The 21,688-nt window shown below is 45.3% G+C and overlaps 1 protein-coding gene across 1 annotated transcript; it reads left to right on the top strand.

The window, feature by feature from the left end:
• Positions 1 to 569: 569 nt before the first annotated feature.
• Asns (asparagine synthetase (glutamine-hydrolyzing)) lies at positions 570 to 18,958 on the top strand. The gene is made up of 12 exons (XM_038319648.1): positions 570 to 674; positions 3,588 to 3,859; positions 7,197 to 7,434; positions 10,658 to 10,843; positions 11,065 to 11,166; positions 11,518 to 11,645; positions 12,805 to 12,931; positions 16,065 to 16,171; positions 16,908 to 17,008; positions 17,849 to 17,930; positions 18,017 to 18,172; positions 18,601 to 18,958. Exons 2-12 carry the CDS (start codon positions 3,611 to 3,613, stop codon positions 18,808 to 18,810), a joined length of 1,686 nt encoding a protein of 561 aa, XP_038175576.1. The 5' UTR covers positions 570 to 674; positions 3,588 to 3,610; the 3' UTR covers positions 18,811 to 18,958.
• Positions 18,959 to 21,688: the final 2,730 nt, after the last annotated feature.

Raw genomic sequence — 21,688 nt, 5'->3', positions numbered from 1 at the left:
CAAGGTCAAAGCTGTCTACAACTAGACCAGAGGAAGTTTTCACCTGCCAGTAGGGAGAGCATAAAGAATCCATGTTATACATTTAATCAAAGTGTGTGTGTGTCCGTGTGTCCTTCCAGCTATTCCTATCTGCATTACAGTCTCATTATTTCACCAAATATTTATGCATCCACATCTACGTATTAGACACTCTGTTAGAGCATTGGAGACTACAATTAAGAAGGCAGAGATCTACTGCTGCGGGAACGATGGGACACTGTACTCAACTGATGATGAATCCTTAAACTATCCCAAGTACAGAGGCTTCTAATTGGTCGGGTAGGTAACCTGATGTGATCGGTGAGGCGTCTGGCTCGACCTCTGAGGTTAGCCAGCACACAATGAGGTTAGCCAGTACACAAGGTCACAGCACCTAACAGAACACAAGCACACAGAACGTCTCTTAGCTCTGTTCCCCAGGGTGCCCCTTCACCGTGACCTCAGCCCCGCCTCGCGTCGCACGTCAGCATGCGGGCCACTCCCCTGCGCACTGGTTGGGTCCCAGCGACATGATGAAACTTCCCGCACGCGTTACAGAAGCCGGCGGTTATAAGGTAAGAAGCAGTCCTTACCGCTCCTGTTGTGGCTGCGCCGCCTCCGCTCTCCCTCCTCTCGCCCTGGCCGCTAGCGCGCAGGTAAGCGGGACCCAGATGCTCGGCGCGGTGCGCTCTGCACGCCCGGTAGGCGGGAGGATGTTCTGTCCGCTTGTGCACGCGTGTGCTGAACACACGGGCCCTACGCGGGACAGATGCTGCGCTGCAGCGGGTGCCAGGGCGGGGCTGGCGCGGCGCGATTGTTGCGCACCTGGGTCTGAGCAGGCCAGGAAAGCTCTCACAAGAGCGAAGTGCCTCGTGGAGGCTGGGCCGCTCCAGACAGGACACAACGGTGGCCTTAGTCGGGACATCATAAATGCTATTTTTTTTTTACTGTATGACGTCTGAGCCTGGGAAACTTCGGCAATCCGAGGGCCTTGCTTGGGACCAGCTGGAAGCCTCCACCAGCCACGGTTGGGCGCCCCAGCCTCCTTCTGGGGCCTGGTTGTCGCAGGATCGAGGCTCTCCCTAACTCTAGAGCCGGGGTCTCTAGGGTTGACTGCCTAGATCCGGCTCACTGAGCTCCCACTCACCTTGCTACCTATCTCCCTCCCCCACTCGAGCTTCACACTTGCAAGACCGGCTGAGGAGCCATCTGTTTAAGGAGACAGGAGGTCAAGTGCAGAAAAAGGCAAAGGAATTAGCATGCTTTTTCCTTATAATGGGTAGCTATTCACAGGCCTGGTTTCAGATTATTGTAACTTTTAAATACAAGGACAGGCAGGCTTTATTTTTCTTGGCCTGTGGCTTACAGTTCTTAACAGTTAACTCTTACCGCTGATTGATGCCAGTACTATAATATTAATTAGAAGTAAGACTTGCATGTCCACGGGTTAGTTATTGAGATCTTCAAATAAGGAGATCTGTTGAAGTTTAGGCAGATTTTAAATGTTCAGTGCATGGAAGAGGCGCTGTCCAGCCGTGGAGCCGCACAATAGGCATTTGCATGCTCTGACCTCTAAACACTGGCTAGTCTGAACTGAGAAGCGTTATTAACTGTGAAATACAACAGATTTTAATGATTTTGAAGACCGAACTCTTGATGTTTCAGTTGTGGCCCTTGACCTTTAACGTCTGAATTATCCCTCCAGCCTGGTTTTAGTGATTTAGGGAAGGTAGTGTAAAAAAATAAAATTAATCTTGATTATTTTGTATTGATTATTTTGTTTGAGGTATGTCGTGTTAAGGTACGTTTAAAATTTATTTCAGTGCTTTCTTTTGCCTTTTTAATGGGGTTTATTAGTATATTAAAATTGCACATACTGCTCACGTTCCCCCTGGACGGCACTGTTACAGAAGTTAACCAGGGAATGTGGACAGTCACAGGGACAGAACAGAGTGAGTGAGCAAAGGGGGCCTCTCCCTGCACGGAGGACTGACTCCAACTACAAAAGAGTTCCAAGAGAAGGAATTAGAGAGCCACTCACTTACACACTGGGAGTCCCGTGAAAGCACTGAACTTAAAGCTGTAATATGTATGGACAGGGCCTGGTGCAGACCTGCGTAGGAACTGTGCTGCTGCTTCCATCTCTGTGAGTTTGCATGAGCTTTGCCCACATGTTTCAGGGGCCTTGTTCTCCTGGTGTCCTCCGGCTCCTCTACCTCCTCTTCCACAGGGTCCTCTGAGCTCTGAGAGGAGGGATTTGACGGAGACATCTTGGTTAAAGCTGTGTGATTAACCCACTTTTCAGTGGCATTGAGTCAAACATTGCGTATTAACCGCCATCGCTCCTAAATCTGGATTTCCCCCTGAATGTCCAAACCAGACCCATCCACTGTGGAAGGAGCCGCACACACTCACACTTTGTCCTCAAGTTGCTCTGCTTGATTCAGTTTATCTTTTGAGCTGCTTTTGCTCAGTACAACAAAGCTTTGATACAGATTGAATATTTTTGAAGGGCTGTTCAGAGTGGCTGAGGTGAGCATGTGTAGTGTAGGGTGTTTGTTCCAGATTGTGTTGCCATTTGTTGTATATCTGCATTCAATGTAGATACGGTATTATTTCCTAGTTGGAGATTCTTTATTAAACTATTTTGAGCTAGTGATATTCAGATGATATATTTGTAGGCATTACTTGCTTCCTGACCTACAGGGATCTAAGTTGCCCATTCCCTAATGTTGCTTCATCTCTATGTATCCCGACTATTTTGCTCACTAACCAATGCTGCTTCGAGATAAATATTTGAGAATATTTTTGTCATTGAGGACATTCTGATACTCAACTTTTCTGTTGTTGAAACTAGACTTCATGTAACACAGGATGACCCTGAACTCCTGATCCCCGAGTGCTAGGATGATGTACCACAACACCTAGACATAGCAAGTACTTTGCGTCCTCAGCTTAAAATGGTTGTTGGGGTATCTGATATCAGGCTATTTTCTTATTCTTCATCACATTTAGGTAAGTCACTTCGATGTTAGGTTGGAAGTCGCACATGCTTGAGATGTATTAACACCACATGCTATTTATTCAGATAAACCAAGGGTATTTAATTGTAGAGGCTTGGGAAGAGGCTGTTCCAACGTGGAGAACCTCCCACATCTTGGGTTTTTTTTTCTTTTTTTTTCTTTTTTTTGAGATTCTCAACTGGAAAATGCTGAGGTTGGGATCCCTTCTAACTCAGAGCCAGCCTAGTCTGCCATTGATCCTGGGAACAATCCTGGGCTTCAGAGACACAATGTGACCTGGGTGTTGTTGGGTGTTACTCCCACCAAATCTAAGGTGGGAGAGATGTGGGCTTTGTCTGGCTGCTAAGTTTATGTATCTGGTTGAATATAAAGATCACCTGTATTTTTTTAATATCTGTAAGCACACTAAGTCATTCTTATCTGCCAGCCAATCTAAAGGAAATTTGCTGTAGATAAAGATGGTTTGTGTCCAGTTTTTGGAGAGAGCGGTGTAAGTTTCTGGAATCAAGGTTGGATCACTTAATGAGAACCCCTGCTTCTCTCCAGAGCACCTGCAGCTCTCCGGCAGCATGTGTGGCATTTGGGCTCTCTTCGGCAGCGACGACTGCCTCTCCGTGCAGTGTCTGAGCGCAATGAAGATTGCGCACAGGGGGCCTGACGCGTTTCGTTTCGAGAATGTCAATGGATACACCAACTGCTGCTTTGGATTTCACCGGCTGGCCGTGGTTGATCCCCTGTTTGGAATGCAGCCCATACGAGTGAGGAAGCACCCTTATCTGTGGCTCTGTTACAACGGCGAAATCTACAACCACAAAGCGGTAAGCAGAGTGAAGCTGGGGGTGCCTGGCTATAATTAAACCTGGGACGCAGTGCTCATGATGTTCGCATTTTGTGTCGTGGTTCTCGTCCCTCATTTGCCCTGGTCATGTAGGTATATAGAACACTGACACAGAAAGGTGAAATGACTTAGATTTTTAAAAACATAGAAATGGGGATGCCTATTCAGGTTTTAATATTTATTAGGGCTGTGTTATGTACTGTGTTAGGGACAGAGGTCCAGCAGTAAAAGGATGGTTGGGTCTGTACTGCAGTGGAGCTTCTTCTGTTAGGAGACAGTCCCTGTGCGTGCTGTGAACTTTCTGAACGAGCACGTGGAGAGAGAAGCAGACGTGAGAGCTGTTTCACAGGAAGCCTGGATCGGGACAGTTGCCTGAGGAAGCAAGACTTAAACTGAGACCCAATCGGCCGAGGACTCTGCGCACAGCTGGGAAGAGTGTTGCAGTGGGAGGGGATGGCGTGCGGACACTGCTGGAGTGGGAAGCAGTCTGGGATAGAATGAATGAGTACGGGAAAGGAGGGGCCGGAAAGACAATCTGGCACTCCTAGAAGCGGGGCCGGGAATCATTCCAAGGGCAGCAGCAACCAAGCACTTAAAGGAGGGATAGAATCGAAAAGCTTTGAGGTGATGATATTTGTAGCATTATGTAACACAGCCACTGAGAAATGTTTGCGGTTCCACGCTTAGTAGGGGCCAAATGGTAGAAAGGTGGCAGAGGTGGTGAAGTCTGTTAAGTAAGACTTGGCAGTATTAAAAGGGAAACAGCTGTCTACTCTGGTGCCTTGGGGCGGGAGTGAGGGGATAGAAATGTTGATCCCAGAAGCCAGACATGATATGAACCTCTCAATCCAGGATTGTTTGACTAGTTTTTCATAAGGAAAAAAAATAAATCTGATTTACGAGCTTGCACAAATATAATCCCTTGCTATATTTGTAAGTGCGTTAACCCCTTCCCCAACCTTGAATTGCTTCAGAGAAATGTGCGTGGAAACCGATAATTGTTACTCTCTGCCTGTATTTATTTTATCTCTTCAGGCCTGCACATTCTTTTCAGGCTGAATTATTCTAGTATGATACATCATAGTACTTTTTTCTCTAAACTATGTAACCATTTGTTTCTTAAGAATTAGAACATTCTCCTACCTAACATTAATAAAAAACTTAAGGCTCTGAACATCTAATATCCAATTCAAGTTTAAGTTTCCTCAAGTGTCCCTGGACTACATTTATCAATGTTTATTTTTATTTTTGTTTTGCTTTCCTTATTACTTTTTTTGGTGTGTGTGTGTGTGTGTGTGTGTGTGTTGCACATGTGTGCTCTCCACACGTTTTTTGTTTTAGGGCAGATTTCTGTCAAGATTTAGGCATCTAGTTAGGATGTTTCTTGGTAAAATTTGAAATTTTTGTGCCTATTCTTCACAGGTAGGGTTCCTGTTCTAGCTGTTAGTTGATCTCATTCCTGAACAAAAGTTTTTATTTGCCAGTTTGCTTGCTTGTAGGAACACTTTTAAAGTAGGGCTCTTAGCTGCACTGTTAGTCAATTAGCAGATAGAAAAACCTGCTGTAGGGGGCTGGAGAGATGGCTCAGTGGTTAAGAGCACTGTCTGCTCTTCCAAAGGTCCTGAGTTCAATTCCCAGCAACCACATGGTGGCTCACAGCCATCTGTAATGAGGTCTGGTGTCCTCTTCTGGCCTGCAGGCACATACACAGACAGAATATTGTATACATAATAAATAAATAAATATAAAAAAAACCAAACCTGCTGTATACAAAGCTAAATACTTGGAGATGGTTCATCAAGAGGAAAGGGGTGAGGTAGTAGAGATTCAGGTATCATTAAGTCAGGCCAGTACTGAGACTCCTAGGTTGCCCTGTGTCTCCCTGAAGTGAGACTAGGAAATATCTTGGTTTGTTTAAGGCTAGGAAACCTATCTTGGTTTATTTTTGAGAGCATTGCTGCTTGTTAATTTTGTTAAGAAATTAAAAGTTAATTTATAAAAAATGTGTTCTTTTAAAATTAGGTTATGTTCTAAGTTGTGTTTGCAAGGACTTTCTGCTGTTTTTTTTTTTTTTTTTTTTATCAGACATCTAATGAGACTGCTAGAAACTTGTCTAAGTTTAATCTTATATATTTTCAGAAATACAGCGTCAAAGTTCTGTCTTCACCTCCTGCTTTGACAATGTGAAATAGGATCTGCTGGCCTTGGAAACAAGAAAGATAGACCAGGCCTTCAAGGAGTCCCATTTCTGTGTGATTCTAGGGAGGTGGCAAGATATGGCTACTGTATAGGAGTTAGAATTAGTACTTGGGATTTGATAGTCAAGGGACTTCTCCTTTTTGAATAAATTTCCATTGGAAAAGAGAGTGGAAGTGATACTAATCATTTGCAAATGCCTCAGGGTGTTTCCACCCAGAGAGGTAGGTTTTCAAGGGCTAAGATTTCCTTGGTAGTTTCTGAGTTGGAGTGGCCAGATGGTAGTGTTCTAGAGACTGCAGCAAAAGCCTGTGTTTTGACAAGTTCTCTGCTTGCTTTCCACAGAGGACCACGTGTTAGGGCTGGAGAGCCCCGAGGCATATTTTCAGGTCATACCTATGTGTCTCATTGTCCTCTTTGAAAACAGTGCGAGTCGGAAGTGGGGACGTGAGGACTTGGTGCAGCGTTGCTGGTGCTAGCGTAGCCGTCTCAGAATTTGGATGCAGCTCAAGCCTTTTCACTTTGCTGGAGTTGATAGTGAAAGGCTCATCGCCTTCCTGTGGGCGTATGAACTCATGCTAAAGCCTGTGATCATGTGTCTGTCCCTGAGAAGTGGCGTTAATGTCAGCACTGTCCAGGAAGGTCTGGATGTTGTTCACCGCTGGGGACCAGCAGCTTGGGTTTGGACTGTGTCATTGAAATGGAGTCATTCCTTTGACAGCAAGAGAGTGGCAACAAGGAGTAGCAACTAGTTTGCCCTTTTCCTGTATATCTTCAAGGTGAAAGGTGGTAAATCACCCGCAGATTATTGTTTGGGGGCTAGGGTCCTGGAAGCAAAGTATGACTGTGTGTGTAGGGGTACGTGTGTAACCACATAGAGCGACCGTGGTCCCCTTGGACCCCTTCATGTGTCACTGCTCTGGTGCCTTCCCAGTACCCTGTTTACAGAACGCAATCTTTATTGTCCTGGGTTCAGCTTTTGTGCTGAGACAAGGCAGATTTAGATAATGCCACGGTTTCCTTTTAATCATGAAAGCACATGGACAGAACACAGAAATTCCAGGTCAGGATTATCAGTGGGTGCATAGGATGCTAACATTTCGTTTGCTCTGCTTCCTAAGCTGCAACAGCGTTTTGAATTTGAGTATCAGACCAATGTGGATGGTGAGGTTATCCTGCATCTCTATGACAAAGGAGGAATCGAGCAAACCATCTCTATGCTGGACGGAGTGTTTGCGTTCATTTTGCTGGACACTGCCAACAAGAAAGTGTTTCTGGGCAGAGATACCTATGGAGTCAGACCCTTGTTTAAAGCCATGACAGAAGATGGATTTCTGGCTGTGTGTTCAGAAGCTAAAGGTAATTGTGGAATTTTAATATTCTGGGTTTCTGTTTCTTTCTGGATCATATTGAAAATTCTATAGGTGTCAATCAAAAATTTTACAAATGACATAGATGGATACTCAGTGTGAAGAGGATTTAAAATCCTGACCACCTGTCTCCTACTCTTTCTTTACTCCTTCCTTCCTTCCTTCCTTCCTTCCTTCCTTCCTTCCTTCCTTCCTTCCTTCCTTCCTTCCTTCCTGCCTGCCTGCCTGCCTGCCTGCCTGCCTGCCTTCCTCCCTCCCTCCTTCCCTCCCTCCCTCCGTCCCTCCCTCCCTCCCTCCCTCCCTCCCTTCCTTCCTTCCTTCCTGCCTTCTGTAATGCCCAAATCCATGGGGGTTTCCACAAAAGCCAACAAAGGAGACCGAGTCCCATATGTAAAAGCAAAGAGCCTTTATTTTAATCAAGTTTGCAAACTTGGTCTTTCCGCATGTCCAATGTATTGGAATATCCGGAGAGCCTCGAGCTCAATTAGAATTGGGTTTTTATAGTATTAAAGGTGGGGGTGAGGGGTTTCTGAGGTTCAGGACCTCTGATTGGCTGACATCTGTCTAGTGGTGTCCCAGTGAGTGTGCCCTGGCAGATGATCCTATCTACTACGGTTGGAATGCCAGGCATTTCCTTTGAATGGTCTGTTCTTGGGTGGGGGTCAGGTAATCTCAGCTTGTGGTTCCTCCTGCAGCCAGGCATTGCCTCAGGGTAAACTACTGAGACTCAAGCCTCTTATTAAATTTATCAATGGCCAAGTTCTCCTCTGGCAAAGAACTTCCTTTGGGTGACCTGTCCATATTTAGCTTATTATGGCTGGCCCCCACACTTCCTTCCTTCCTTTTTTTGTGTGTTTGTGTGCGTGCTTGCTCATGCATGCATGTGCACTTGTAGAATGTAGAGGCCAGACATGAGGGTGTCTTCTACCACTCTTCACCTTAATGGTTTTGGGGTTTGTTGTTGCCGTTGTTCTTGTTTGCTTGTTTTGTTTCACTGTGTAACCCGGACTGTTCTGGAACTCACTATGTAGACCAGGATGGCCTAGTGCTCATAGAACCACCTGCCTTTGCTCCCTGAGTATTGGGATTAAAGGTGTACACCACCATGCCTGGCTCCATCTTAATTTTTGAGGCAGAGTCCTTGACTGTACTTAGAGTTCACTGACGTCACTGATTTAGCCAGCCTGGCTAGGCAGTGGGCTCCAGGACCCCGCCTGTCTGCCCCGTCCTGCCCTCCCTACAGTGGAGTTAGAGTTACAGAATACTGCTACCAGACTTTGCGTGGCTGCTGCGGATCTGAACTTGGATCCCCATGCTTGCTTGGCATGCGCTTTATGGACAGGGTATTTCTGCAGCCCCTGACTCTTCTGGCCACCAGGAGGTGAGCAAGTTTCTTCTGCATGCAGAGTAGTTCTGCCATGGTTTACAGATAGAGCCAAGTGACCATGGACTTGGTCACCGTGACCCAAATACTTAAGCTAAAATAAATATTCCTTTAAAAATATTTATGTTGAGTATTTTCACAGCAACAGATGCGTTGCCAACACACATAGCATTTTCTGGCAGCAAATTTGGTAAGCATCTTTTGTCTCGACTAGATAGATAGCAAGTTTTCTATAATGTATCCTTGCCATTTAACATTGTTCGAAATAGGATCTTGATCTGTGAAAGGATCCTCAGCACACTAATCATAGTTCAGTCTGTCAACAAGCAGCCCAGGGCCTTGTGCATCAGTTACCGAGAGTCCTGCTAGAGAAACCTAGCAGAGAGAATACAAAGCAGGATGGACCCCTGCTTCTGAGTTCGAGACCAGCCTGGTCTACAAGAGCTAGTTCCAGGTCAGCTAGGCCATTACACATTTGGACTCTTGGCCCTAATGGTCCCTTGTTAGGGCACTGTAGTCTCACCAGCAGTTGGCTCTCTGAAGTTTGTTTTCTGCACCCATAGCTTTGCCCTTTCCAGACTGTCTCAGTTACCTTTCTATTGCTGTGCTAAGAGGCCATGACCAAGGCAAGAGCTCCTTTGAGGTCATAGATTTAGAGGGTTAGAGTGCCATCATGATGCATGGCATGCAGGCAGGCAGGAAGTGGCTAAAGGCTCACATCTTGATCCATAAACGTGGCAAAGAGAGCTAACTGGGAATAATGTGGGCTTTTGAAACCTCAAAGCCCACCTCTGGTGACATACCTCTAACAAGACCACACCTCCCAATCCTTCCCAAACATGAGCCTCTAGGGTTCCAGTTTACTGAACCAGCATACTGACTGAATGGTCTCACCTGGAAGACTCTTCCGGTGCCTGCATCCTCTGTAGGGCAGGCGCCGTTTAAGCTCTGCCAGCTGATGAAAACACCAGCTTCTGTTGGTCTCTAAATTCTGTGTACACAGATTGGGTTAAGAAACTCATAGTAAATTATAACAAGTTTCTGTGTGGAGTGGGTGTTAACTATTTACAGTGGAAACACTGGCTATTGTGTCCGATCGTGGTGTCGGGGTAGCAACTGCCTGTGTATGAGAGCTGCCTGAAGACACGTGTTATGTGTGGCTTTCTCACATGCATTAGAGGGCAGCTAATAAGAGGGAGGTGCTGGCTTCCGAGTCCCTGAGAGTGGGTCAATTTGCTTGTTTGCTTGTTAAAGGTGATGACGAGATACCCACGACGTTAACATTTTGATTTCTCTAGTTTCTCAGATTTATATCTCTTCTTGTTTGCTTTCTGGTAGAAAATAGACTCTCCCTTTAAAAGGTTTCATTCGAAGATTTTATAGGCATCTAAAAAATAGGTTTTCTTGATTAGAAATTTCAGGTAGGGTAGAAGCTGAAGATGAAATGAAGGTAGCAGAGCCATTCAGTGTGGATAGGATCGTCTCAGAAAATGTTACTGTAACAACTGGGAAATCATGGGTTAAAAACTCAAGTCTGGAATCTTTATCACACACCATATTCAGAAATTACCCTGAGATGGATTCTGTCACTTTCCTATTGCACCAAATAATTACAAGTCCTTGCAGGCTGTGTTTTGTCTCCGCGCCTCTCTGACCGCTTCAGGAGACAGATAGGTGATAAGCTGGGGTAATTACTTCCTCTCCCACTGTTTTGTTTGCCTAGTGGACACGTAGTTGCGTTTAAAGGGGGAGACAATTGAGGATATTAGCTAACGGTGAAGGCTGCAGAGAAGCACTCAGTTGTTCCCTGTTTTGTTTGCACATGTAGGACTCGTTTCCCTGAAGCACTCCACAACTCCCTTCTTAAAAGTGGAACCCTTCCTTCCTGGACACTATGAAGTTTTGGACTTAAAACCAAACGGCAAAGTTGCATCCGTGGAAATGGTGAAATACCATCATTGTACGGATGAACCACTGCACGCCCTCTATGACAGCGTGGAGAAACTCTTCCCAGGTGACTGATGCCCACCCCTGCCCCGAAAGCACATGAGCTATCCACACCGTCTGAATCATTTTGATTCTGAGATCTTGACTGTAAGATCTGTTTTCAGATTCAGAGGTGGTAAGAGCTCCTCAGTGCTGTTCATCCTGCTGGGGTCGGGACTGCATGGCTCCCCTCAGCTAGCTCAGTCTCGGCTTCTCTGGGGATGCCTCATTTCCTTTCTGTGTTGCTAGGTTTCGAGTTAGAAACAGTGAAGAGCAACCTGCGGATCCTTTTTGACAATGCTATCCGGAAGCGCTTGATGACAGACCGGAGGATTGGCTGCCTTTTATCAGGTGAAGCAGACTGTCATGCTGGGATTTAAGTGAAATGATTTGTAACTGGCCCTCGCTTTATTCCAGATGTGTTTATAGGCTGTATTTGTTAGCGTAAGAGCTGGTTGGTACACATTTCCTTATAATCCTGGGTACCGATTTTTTTAAACCACTTTTGATACAGTTACCATTGTAGGGACCAGTAAAATTTATGTATTATATTCTTCACTCACTAAAGTTGATTTCAGATTATAACACTTGGAGCTCTTGAGAGTTAAACCCCAACCCACACACTAAGCAGGTGTGTAATCACCTTTGTCCTGTCCCGGTCTCATGAAGGCACTTAACCATCAGCTTGTTCTCATGCTGCAGGGGGCCTGGACTCCAGCCTGGTTGCCGCCTCCCTGCTGAAGCAGCTCAAGGAGGCCCAAGTGCAGTATCCTCTCCAGACATTTGCGATTGGCATGGAAGACAGCCCCGATCTTCTGGCCGCCAGAAAGGTACATTGCAACCTGCTTATTGTGTAGTTAGAACTTACTCTTGTTTTTAGCTTCAAAATCAAGCTGAAGGACACCTAGTTTGCCTGCTGTAACTGGGGTAAAGGTCATGACCAGAAGAAGGAACTTGGGTAGGAAAGGGCTCGTTTGGCTTATGGATGCCGAGTCACGGTCCATGGGGGAATCCAAGGTGGGAACTTAAGTGAGGCGGGGCAGACCTGCAGGCAGGAACTGAAGCAGAGGCCATGGACCACTGCCTGCTCCTCCTGGCTCCAGATTCCTCACCTCAGTCCCCACCCTGAGTCCTTGCCTTGGTAATAGACTGTGACTCAGAATATGTAAGCCAAATAAACTCTTTCCTCTGCAGGTTGTTTCTGCTCACCGTCCTTATACAGCCATAGAGGACAACCAAGGGTAGACATTGGTACCAGGATTGTGGGGTGTTGCTGTGACAGACCTGAGCATGTTGTTTTGGGAGGATTGGGGAAGGCATTTGGAGCTGTGGACTGGAGAGCTCAGAGTTTAGTGTGCTAACGTGGAAGGTTAGACGAAAACACGGAAATGCTGAGAGCTCGGCACGTGGGGGACCTGGCGTGGGACGGGAGAGCTCGGTATGTGGGGGGGGGGGGCTGGCGTGGGAAGGGAGAACTTGGCACGTGGGAAGGCTGGCGTGGGACGGGAGAGCTTGGCACATGGTGGGGCCTGGCTTGTGATTTTTCAGAGGGAAGTTTTTATGATACCTTAAATAAGGGTCTGTGGTTCTGGTGAGCTGAGGCTGAAGGTCAGTTGTGACGAGACCCACACCACTTAAGCGAAACCTTTTCCGAAACAATAGTGTTGTTTCTGTTTCTGCTGCTGACCCTGGAAATTATTTTAAATAGAACAAAAGTGCTAGACTTTTGTCCATTGGGTAATTTTGGTTTTTGGCGACGGAATTTCTCTGTGTAGCCTACATTGTCCTGAGACTCTGTCTCTAGACAGATCCACTTAGCTCTGCCTCCTGAGTGCTGGGATTAAAGTCGTGACGTCACTGCTGTCACTGCCACCACTGCCCAGCTCTGTTTCTCTTCGCCGTGCTAATTCAGGATGCCTTGAGAGGAACTGATCTGCTTCACTTTCAAAAGGAGGACTTTAACAAATATGGATTTTTCTTCACAATTAGGTGGCAAATTATATTGGAAGTGAGCATCATGAAGTCCTTTTTAATTCCGAAGAAGGCATTCAGGCCCTGGATGAAGTCATATTTTCCTTGGAGACTTACGACATCACCACAGTCCGAGCATCTGTAGGTAAGGCGTTTTGCTGCAGTGAAGAGCTTTAATACTGAGAAAGGAGGCGGGTTAAAGAGATTTCAGTTTAAGAAAGATTGTCTAAATAGGAATACAAACAAAATTCCTCTATAGCTATAAATATATATTTTTAAAGACGACTTAAGAGTGCCCTGAGTTTCTTTTCAACTGGAGGAAGTGCTTTCAATGAATGTAACCAGGTCTTTGGAACACTGAATTTGCAAGGTTAGCTCTGCCTACAGTCTTAAGGACTGCTTCATAAAAACAAACAACAGCCCACGTTTACCAAGCACACGCTGCATGCTAAGTTCCGTGTCCCACATTTCATGTGAGTTATGTATGACTGCCTCAAAGCCACTCCATCACGGCAGTACAATGGCCCACACCTGATGGTTCAGCACCCAAGCGGCTGAGGAGGAGGAGGATTGCTGTACATTTCACATTTATGGCATCACTATAGAATGGATACATAGTTTGGCTTCCCTTCCTCCCATTTTCTCTGTATAAAGTGTCTTGGGTGGTATAGTTGGGTCGCAATACTAACATTATCCTTGAGTTTCACCAACCAAAGCTGGAAAACACGGAGAGAGCAATGCTGTGTATTTCTGGACCCGTGTGGACTCTGTTGCAGGCGTTAGTCTGAGCTTTGCAGGGCAGCAGCTGTTTACCTGGCTCTTACACTGTAGCGGATATTGTACATAATCTAGAGGTGGTTTAAGGTACAAGAATGTTTCACAGTGTTGTAGGTTCAGACCTCAGCAATTGCAAGTGCTTCAGTGAAGGGAGTTTTTGTTTGCTCGTGCATATAAAGACTGTGGCTACGGTACACTGTGGTCTGCTAACATAGACTGTGGCTGTGGTACACTGGTCTGCTAACACAGACTGTGGCTGTGGTACACTGTGGTCTGCTAACATAGGCTGTGGCTGTGGTACACTGTGGTCTGCTAACATAGACTGTGGCTACGGTACACTGTGGTCTGACTATGGCTACGGTACACTGTGGTCTGCTAACAGACTGTGGCTGTGGTACACTGTGGTCTGCTAACATAGACTGTGGCTACGGTACACTGTGGTCTGCTAACATAGACTGTGGCTGTGGTACACTGTGGTCTGCTAACATAGAGTGTGGCTATCGTACACTGTGGTCTGCTCAGTGACTTAGGATTATCTCATTGCTGTTGGTCGACTAAGTTGTGGGAAAAAGATGCGGTATATTTGCTCATTAAAGTGTTGCTTGTCTTTTATAAGAAATGAACTTCCTCTGAGTCCCCACAAAGCTGTCATAGTTGGGGTTTCTCCTGCTGTGAAGAGACACTGTGACCACAGCACCTCCTACAAAGAATACATTTAATTGGGGTGGATTGCAGTTTCAGAGTTCAGTTCATTATCATCATGGCGTGACATGGTGGCATGCAGGCAGGCACGGTGCTGGAGAAGGAGCTGAGAGTCCTGTATCTTGACTTGCAGGCAGCAGGAAGTAAGCAAAGAAGCTTGATCAAAGGAGATCTCAAAGCCTCCCTCACGGTGACACACTTCCTCCAGCAAGGCCACATCTCCTAATAGTGCCACTCCCAATCAGCTTTTAGGAGCCAGTTGCGTTCAAACTACCACAAAAGCCAAACGCAGTAAAATGAGATTATATGTGTATAGATTATGTGCAACACTATCATTTTATAAGGAGCTGGGGTATCTGAAGATTTGGGTAGCTGAAGAGAGGCCGCAGAACCAATCCCATATGGAGGGAACAGTGTTCTTTTGTTTGTTTGTTTGATTGATTGATTGTTTTAATTCTGGGGGGACAGAGTTTCTCTGTGTAGCCTTGGCTGTCTTGGAACTCACTATGTCACTATGTAGGCCAGGTTAACCTCAAACTCAACACGATCCACCTGCCTCTACCTCCTGAGTGCTGGGATTAAAAGTGTGTGCCACCACAGTGCAGCTGGGAACACTGTTCTTTATAAAATAGGGGACAGATCTATACTGTAAAACGTATGCATTGTAAGTACTCTGTCACACAGCTTACCAGTTATTAGTTATTGTCATGTAAGCTGTACTAGTTTTAGCTGGTGAACACATTCTGAGATTAGAAGTGGACCACACATCAGGTAGATTCAGTGTTGCTGAGCCTTAAAATGCAGTTAGCTGAGGGAGTAGTTCTCTTTTAAATAAAACAACACTGCAGTGATTTGGCCTTCTGAAACATAATTAAATAAGCACATTTATAACATGTCTGTGGTTGAGTGTTCATGGGGTGGAGGCAGAGTTAGGAAGAGAAAAGCCCATCCTAAGAAGAATAAGGGTGCGATCAGAGGGGACGGTGGTGGATAGAGAAGAGGAGTGGGAGCCAAGCCAGTGTGTTCAATACCATACAGAGCCTTAGTCCAGTGTGGAATCTGGAGTGAGCACTGATAATAGAAAAGAATAAAACAATTAAAGCTAAGCCGTTTTCGTTAGTCAGTCCATTTTTCTGTTACTATAATGGGTAATCCCAGGCAAACAACTTTTTGAAAATGAGTTTTTTTTTCTAAACTCAGTATTTTGTAGGCTGAAAGCCCCGCAGCATGACACTTTGGTGGGCACCATGAAGGAGAGAGACTGTAGTGAGATCAGAGGCCCAAGAATAAAGAAGGGTTCTGTTTTAGACAATTACTCAGGAGAACTAATTTGGTTTCCTCTGGGAATCGCCTTAATGCCTTCAGAGGCGAGATTCTTGAGTACCCCGGTTGCCCCCAGCAGGCCTCACACACCACCTCTCACTTCACCATGGACCACACGACCACACCAAAGTGATGTACTCCCCAAGCTCTTTCTGTAGTAATGTTAAGAGGAAGCCATGGTAGTTAGGGATTTGGGCACTTCAATTCAGCAAAATTTTGAGATAGAAAATCTTGCTCTAAGAACGTAATTTCAGAACCTGTTTATAAAATATTGCCGTAGTTTCTAGGCTTATTTTATTGCCTAAGTTGGATCAACTGCATGTAAATGCCTCCTAAATATTTATGCAATCACTTTGGAAGCTGCTTATATTATCTAAGTCCAACAAGCCACTCCAACCTGCATTTGTTTTTGAAAGCCAAGTAAAGGCTTTCTAGAAGACACACCGACATCAATGTCAATATCTCTTTCATTTAAGGTATGTATTTAATTTCCAAGTATATCCGGAAGAACACAGACAGCGTGGTGATCTTCTCGGGAGAAGGGTCAGATGAACTTACGCAAGGCTACATATATTTCCACAAGGTGAGCACTCTGGAGAGAAAAGGTGTCTGTCCAGGCTGAGTTAAGAAAAGCCAGAATCGCTTGACTCTTCTCTATACTGTCTTTGTAACGAGTAACATTTTTGTGTGTGTGTCTGAATTGATGGTGTCTGATTCTTTTAGGAAAAAGAAGTCTCAGTAGTATCAGATACTTTTTGTTCTTGAAATTAAACATGAGAATTGCTTTTATTTTTATCTGTCTATTCTCTCTCTCTCTCTCTCTCTATATATATATATATATATATATATATATATATATATATATGTCCTATCTATTTTTTTGTTGTTGTTTTGTTTTTTGTTTTTGTTGCCTTCACCCTCCTCCCCCAAGAAAGGAGCTCACTATGTAGCTCTGGCTATCCTAAAACTCACTATGTAGACCAGACTATCCTCAAAATCACTGAGATCCACCTGCCTCTGCTTCTCAAGTAGTGGGATTAAAGACATGCAACACCAGGCCTAACTGCTTTTGTTTTTGTTTGTTTGTTTGTTTGATTGATTCCTGTGGAATTGTGGCTGTTGATTTCCACATTAAGCACTTTGGAGGTGGATGGGTCTGTCTTATAAAACGTTGCTGGCCTCTGAGGTCATATACTTTCTCTACCCCTTCCTTACCTTGTTTTCTGTCTTGCTTATCTTTTGTTTAAAATGTAAAGGGGAAAGGGAAAGGCTGCCTGTGTGCCAAAGCAAAGCCACTCACCTTTCCGTTCACTGCACAGGCTCCTTCCCCCGAGAAGGCGGAGGAGGAAAGTGAGAGGCTGCTGAAGGAGCTCTACCTGTTCGATGTTCTCCGAGCTGACCGTACCACTGCTGCCCACGGGTAACTTCATATCCAGTTGTGAAATGAACGGAGAGGGGAGAAACTCATAATGAGATCAGTTGCTTACTTTTTGTTTCTTTCCAGTTTCTTTCCAGGCTTAAAAGTACGATTTTTAGTTAAACTTGTCCCTAAAGAGCTGGGCTCTGCCCTGGGTACTAACATTGGGGTGGGAGAGAGGGTCTTCTGAGGGTGTGTGAGGCAGGGTGCGTCCTTAAATCATAAAAGTAATGTGCCTTTGACCTAGAGGGAAGGCTGCAGCTGTTCTTTCTGAGCACTTTAGAGTGTCCTCAAGGGGCAGAGAATGAAGATGCATGAAGCTTGATAAGATTGTATACTAAAAATACATTTCTTTGGAGCCATTTCTTCTTGGTTAGAGTTTTCACATGTAACTGGGTTTGTTGAAGAATAGAAGACTCATATTGTGCACAATAAACACCTGTTCAATAATGTAGCTTCTTCTACTGAATCACATTTAGTTGAATAGGTGGGAATCATAGGTAATACCTATCTGCATATCCTGACCAGAGTCATGAGGACTCTATACATGATGGGACATTTGCATATATCTTCATGACGAGCCCAATCATGATCCTTCACTCTCATGTTCTTAGAAAAACAGTTAACTTTTCACAAGCACAAAAGGAAGGAGATAGTTTCAAACAGGAAGCTTCCCCTCTAGATGCTGGTGATATGAGTACAGACTTCAGTATGCATCCAGTTGTGTAGAGTGGCCGTTAGGAGGCCGGAACATGACTCTGTAATCTGCATTCCTCAGCCTGGTGCAGCTGCTGGGATGCACATGGCCCCTGCTGACCTGCTTTGTTTTCTGTTTTCCCCCAGTCTTGAGCTGAGAGTCCCGTTTCTAGATCATCGGTTTTCCTCTTATTACTTGTCTCTGCCACCAGAAATGAGAATTCCAAAAGTAAGTAAATCAACCCTGGATATAAACCCCAAACTCCATTGGCTGTGCTGGTGACTTCGCTGACCTTCCTTTTGTATTCATGTCAGAATGGGATAGAAAAACATCTCCTGAGAGAGACGTTTGAGGACTCCAACCTGCTGCCCAAAGAGATTCTCTGGAGACCAAAAGAAGCCTTCAGTGATGGGATCACCTCAGTCAAGAACTCCTGGTTCAAGATTTTACAGGACTATGTTGAACATCAGGTCTGTCTTTGAAGATACTTTCTGGAACAATATAGTTTAACATAGATCTGGGATCTCTGTTTTTTATTTAGTATGAATAGTTGTGTCTATAGGGGACTCACAGTTCCTACCAAGAGCACCTTCTACGCACTACAGAAGAATTAAGGAAATTGAACTAGTATCCTTAAGTAGAGGTGACATAGAAGTTACCACTGACCTTTTTTGCATATTCTGGGTACAAATAAATCAGACATTGAGCCTCTAAATACGAAATATGCATAAGAATTTTTAAAAACTTACTGCATCTGTTTATTAGAGCTTGTTTCAGCTTTTTTCTAAATACTGAGTGGCTTAAAGGGTCTTGTTGACTTACAGTATGCCTTAACTTTAGTTTGTGTATAGCAGAGCAAATGCAGAGAAAGGTGTGATGTTCCTAATTTGTCTTATAGGTCGATGATGGAATGATGGCTGCGGCAGCCCAGAAGTTTCCCTTCAATACTCCCAAAACCAAGGAAGGCTACTACTACCGGCAGATCTTTGAGCGCCATTACCCAGGCCGGGCTGATTGGCTGACTCATTACTGGATGCCCAAGTGGATCAATGCCACCGACCCTTCCGCCCGCACTCTCACCCATTATAAGTCAGTTGCCGAAGCTTAGGCGCTCTCTAACCTCTAGTGTGAAGGAAGTGTTTCTTCTGACTCGGAAGGCAGGGACATTGAGACAAACACAGAAATGATGCACGCCAGCCACCAACCACTCAGGCTTTTGTAGGCATGGAAAGAAATAAAAAATATTACATCTAAAATGCTTCTGGTGGTGGATGCTAACACAGCCTCATTAGAGGCAACCAGAAACTGAGTGGTGTCTGCTGTATCACCGCCATGTGGATAGCAGTGAGCTGAAGGGGAGAGCTGATGAGCTTCGCGTCTCAATTCTGCATACACTCCTAGCAGCTGGCTAGGCAGACATGGATGTGAGTCCCCCGTGTATAGGGCAGCAATTCAGATCTTTGCTTTCTCATATTATGGTAATATCCCCTCTGAAGACTCGTGGAGTTGGGGTTAAACTTCTCAAACAGAGTCAGATGCTGAGTTAGGCTTCTGCGGGTCTCTGTGGAACTGTTAACGCCGATACACAACACTGGGCGTATGAAACTAGTTCACATCACACAGTTTTTTTTCCTCTAAAAGCTTCATTTAGAAGAGTGGGAGTGGGTCAGGTATGGACCCTGGGCCGTTGTTTGTTGATGTTTATTCCAGAGGAATATGTAAATGTGCTTGGGAAGAAGGAAATACCACTTTAAGACAGGAGCTTCTCATCTGAAGGCTTCCTCTGTGCTGCAGAACCACATGCTGAGATGCATAGGGCAGATGGATTTAGCTGTTAAAAACTTTTGAAAAGCGAACAGTTGTTGAAAGAATTCTTGATGGTGTCAGGTATTTTGGTGCCTGACTGAGCACTGGGAGGCTGCAGCAGGATTAGGAGTTGGAAGGTTGCCTGTCTCAAATGAAGGAATGCTTGATGGGAAAGCTGTTGCAGCCAGCTGTAGGCCATGACTTACCATTTATAATTGTGTCTAAGGAACTGAAGATGAAGCCTTACTCTAGGGTAATCTGATGCTTATCTCGTACTCATAGATATTTAAGTATTTGAACTTTGCTTAATTTAGCACTATACGTATTTTCTGCTAAAGTTTATCCGGCCCGGCTATGTGGCATCGCAGATGATCACGAATGTTTACACAGGGCACATCGTCAGCTTTGAGGATGTGGGAAGGCTTTGGGTTCCAGCTTTAGTATCTAAGATGTATTATGTTCAAATCCCATTCAGAACTCTGACACACATAGAGACAGTTAAGCCAAACAGCACCAAACGTGTGTGAGAGCCTTTTTGTCCCTCTGCCAAATGCCCAAGAAAGGTGTACTTCCCAGTTTGAGAACATATGGTTCATGATTGGCTTGTTATGGTTACTGGCTACATTATTTCTCTGCCAGTGGTGAGGCAGAAAATCAGGGCAGAAGAACCCGTGTAGCACAGCTGTTTACCTCATGGCTGTGGAAAGCAAGAGGAATGGGTTTAAGGGCAGCCCTTGAAGATATCTCCAGTGACCCAACCAGGTCTCACCCTCAGAAGCATCAGCCGTCTCCCAGGATTGCCGTTCTTAATGAAGGCATTGATGGTTTATTCACTGAGCTAGTCAGAACCTTTATCACTTAACAGTGACTTCATGCCCTAGTTGGAGACTAAGCCTTCAACCCAGGAGCCTTTTCGGCAGACTGTTCATACTCAAACCATAACAAGGTTGCCCATCGTGGCTACAAATGACTTTCAGATTCTACACGTTCATGTGGTTATGAAGAAAGAGCCCCTAGGGTTGCTAGCATGAGTGCCATTTGACAGTTTCCCTCCTCGGTTTCCTGGCCATCCCGAAGGCTCCCCGTTCCCACAGGACTGCTACTCAGCTGGCAGTCTTTCAGGCGCCCCTATAACTAAGCATTTCCAGCTGACACCTTGCCTCTTCAGCCTCCTGGGCATCTCTTGGCAACCTACCTGGCAGAGCTTTGCTTCACTTTGACTTAATATCTGCAACATAAAACCCCAAATTCTCCCTTAGACTTTAAACATTGCTCAGCATGTTCTTGCACATCTTTCAGTGGAAAGCGGAAGTGTGTATGTGTGTAAAGTGTGTAGGAAGACCTCCAAAGCTCCTAGTACAAGGGAGCTAGCCTGAGCCAGATGGGCTAGCCTCAACCCACTTTTAAAAGAAATTGGTCTGATATTCTGGCTGTGACCACAGTGTCAGCATGCTCCTTATACATTTTTTATTTGTTTTAGCTTGGTCTTTGTTTTAGCCTTGGAGAGGCCCATATGGTTCAGAATCTGACTGCGAGAAAACATTGAAGTGGGTCTTGACTAGTTTGCCACACACAGGGAGAAAGCATTACTACCCAGAGACATTCTTCAACTTTGTTGCCTTAACTCACCTAGCCTCAGGTGGCAGGTTTGACATTCTCAAAGTGGCCACAGCAGTGTTTCTGGTCTACCTTCCCCAGATCTGGCTGCTCTGTGAAATGTCTGCTTCCTCGTCCTTGAGCCAGGTAGGAGTTCTGCCCCCGCTGGCTAGCAGAATGCAGCAGGGGTGAGGTGATGGTTGAGACTGTTGTGATTGGTGTCTGTCTGTCTTTAATGTGGAGGGACGCCCCAGTCACAGAGACGGGTCATTTGTAAGAGCTGGCATCTCCAGTGACCAGTCATTCAATATTTAAATACTACCATCCTGCTTGCCAGCGAGCCAGTAAAGACTGGGCCTCTGGAAGATCCAGCTCATAGTCTGAGATTTCCATCTGCGACCTTGGTGTTGTGCCACAGGTTAGCAGTCTTGGACTCTGGCCATGTTCCTCATTCTTAACGCCAGAGCGCAGTGGTTCTCAGCAGTGTCCAGCTGGGGAGGCAGTAGCTCTTACATAGCTCAGTAACTGGAAACGCTAAACACTGCCACCTTTGTTCACACAGGGTAAGTGAGCTGCCAGCGGAA

Source organism: Arvicola amphibius, chromosome 2 (genome assembly GCF_903992535.2).
Source record: "Arvicola amphibius chromosome 2, mArvAmp1.2, whole genome shotgun sequence".
NCBI lineage: Eukaryota > Metazoa > Chordata > Mammalia > Rodentia > Cricetidae > Arvicola > Arvicola amphibius.
This window is presented reverse-complemented; position numbering and strand designations above follow the sequence as displayed.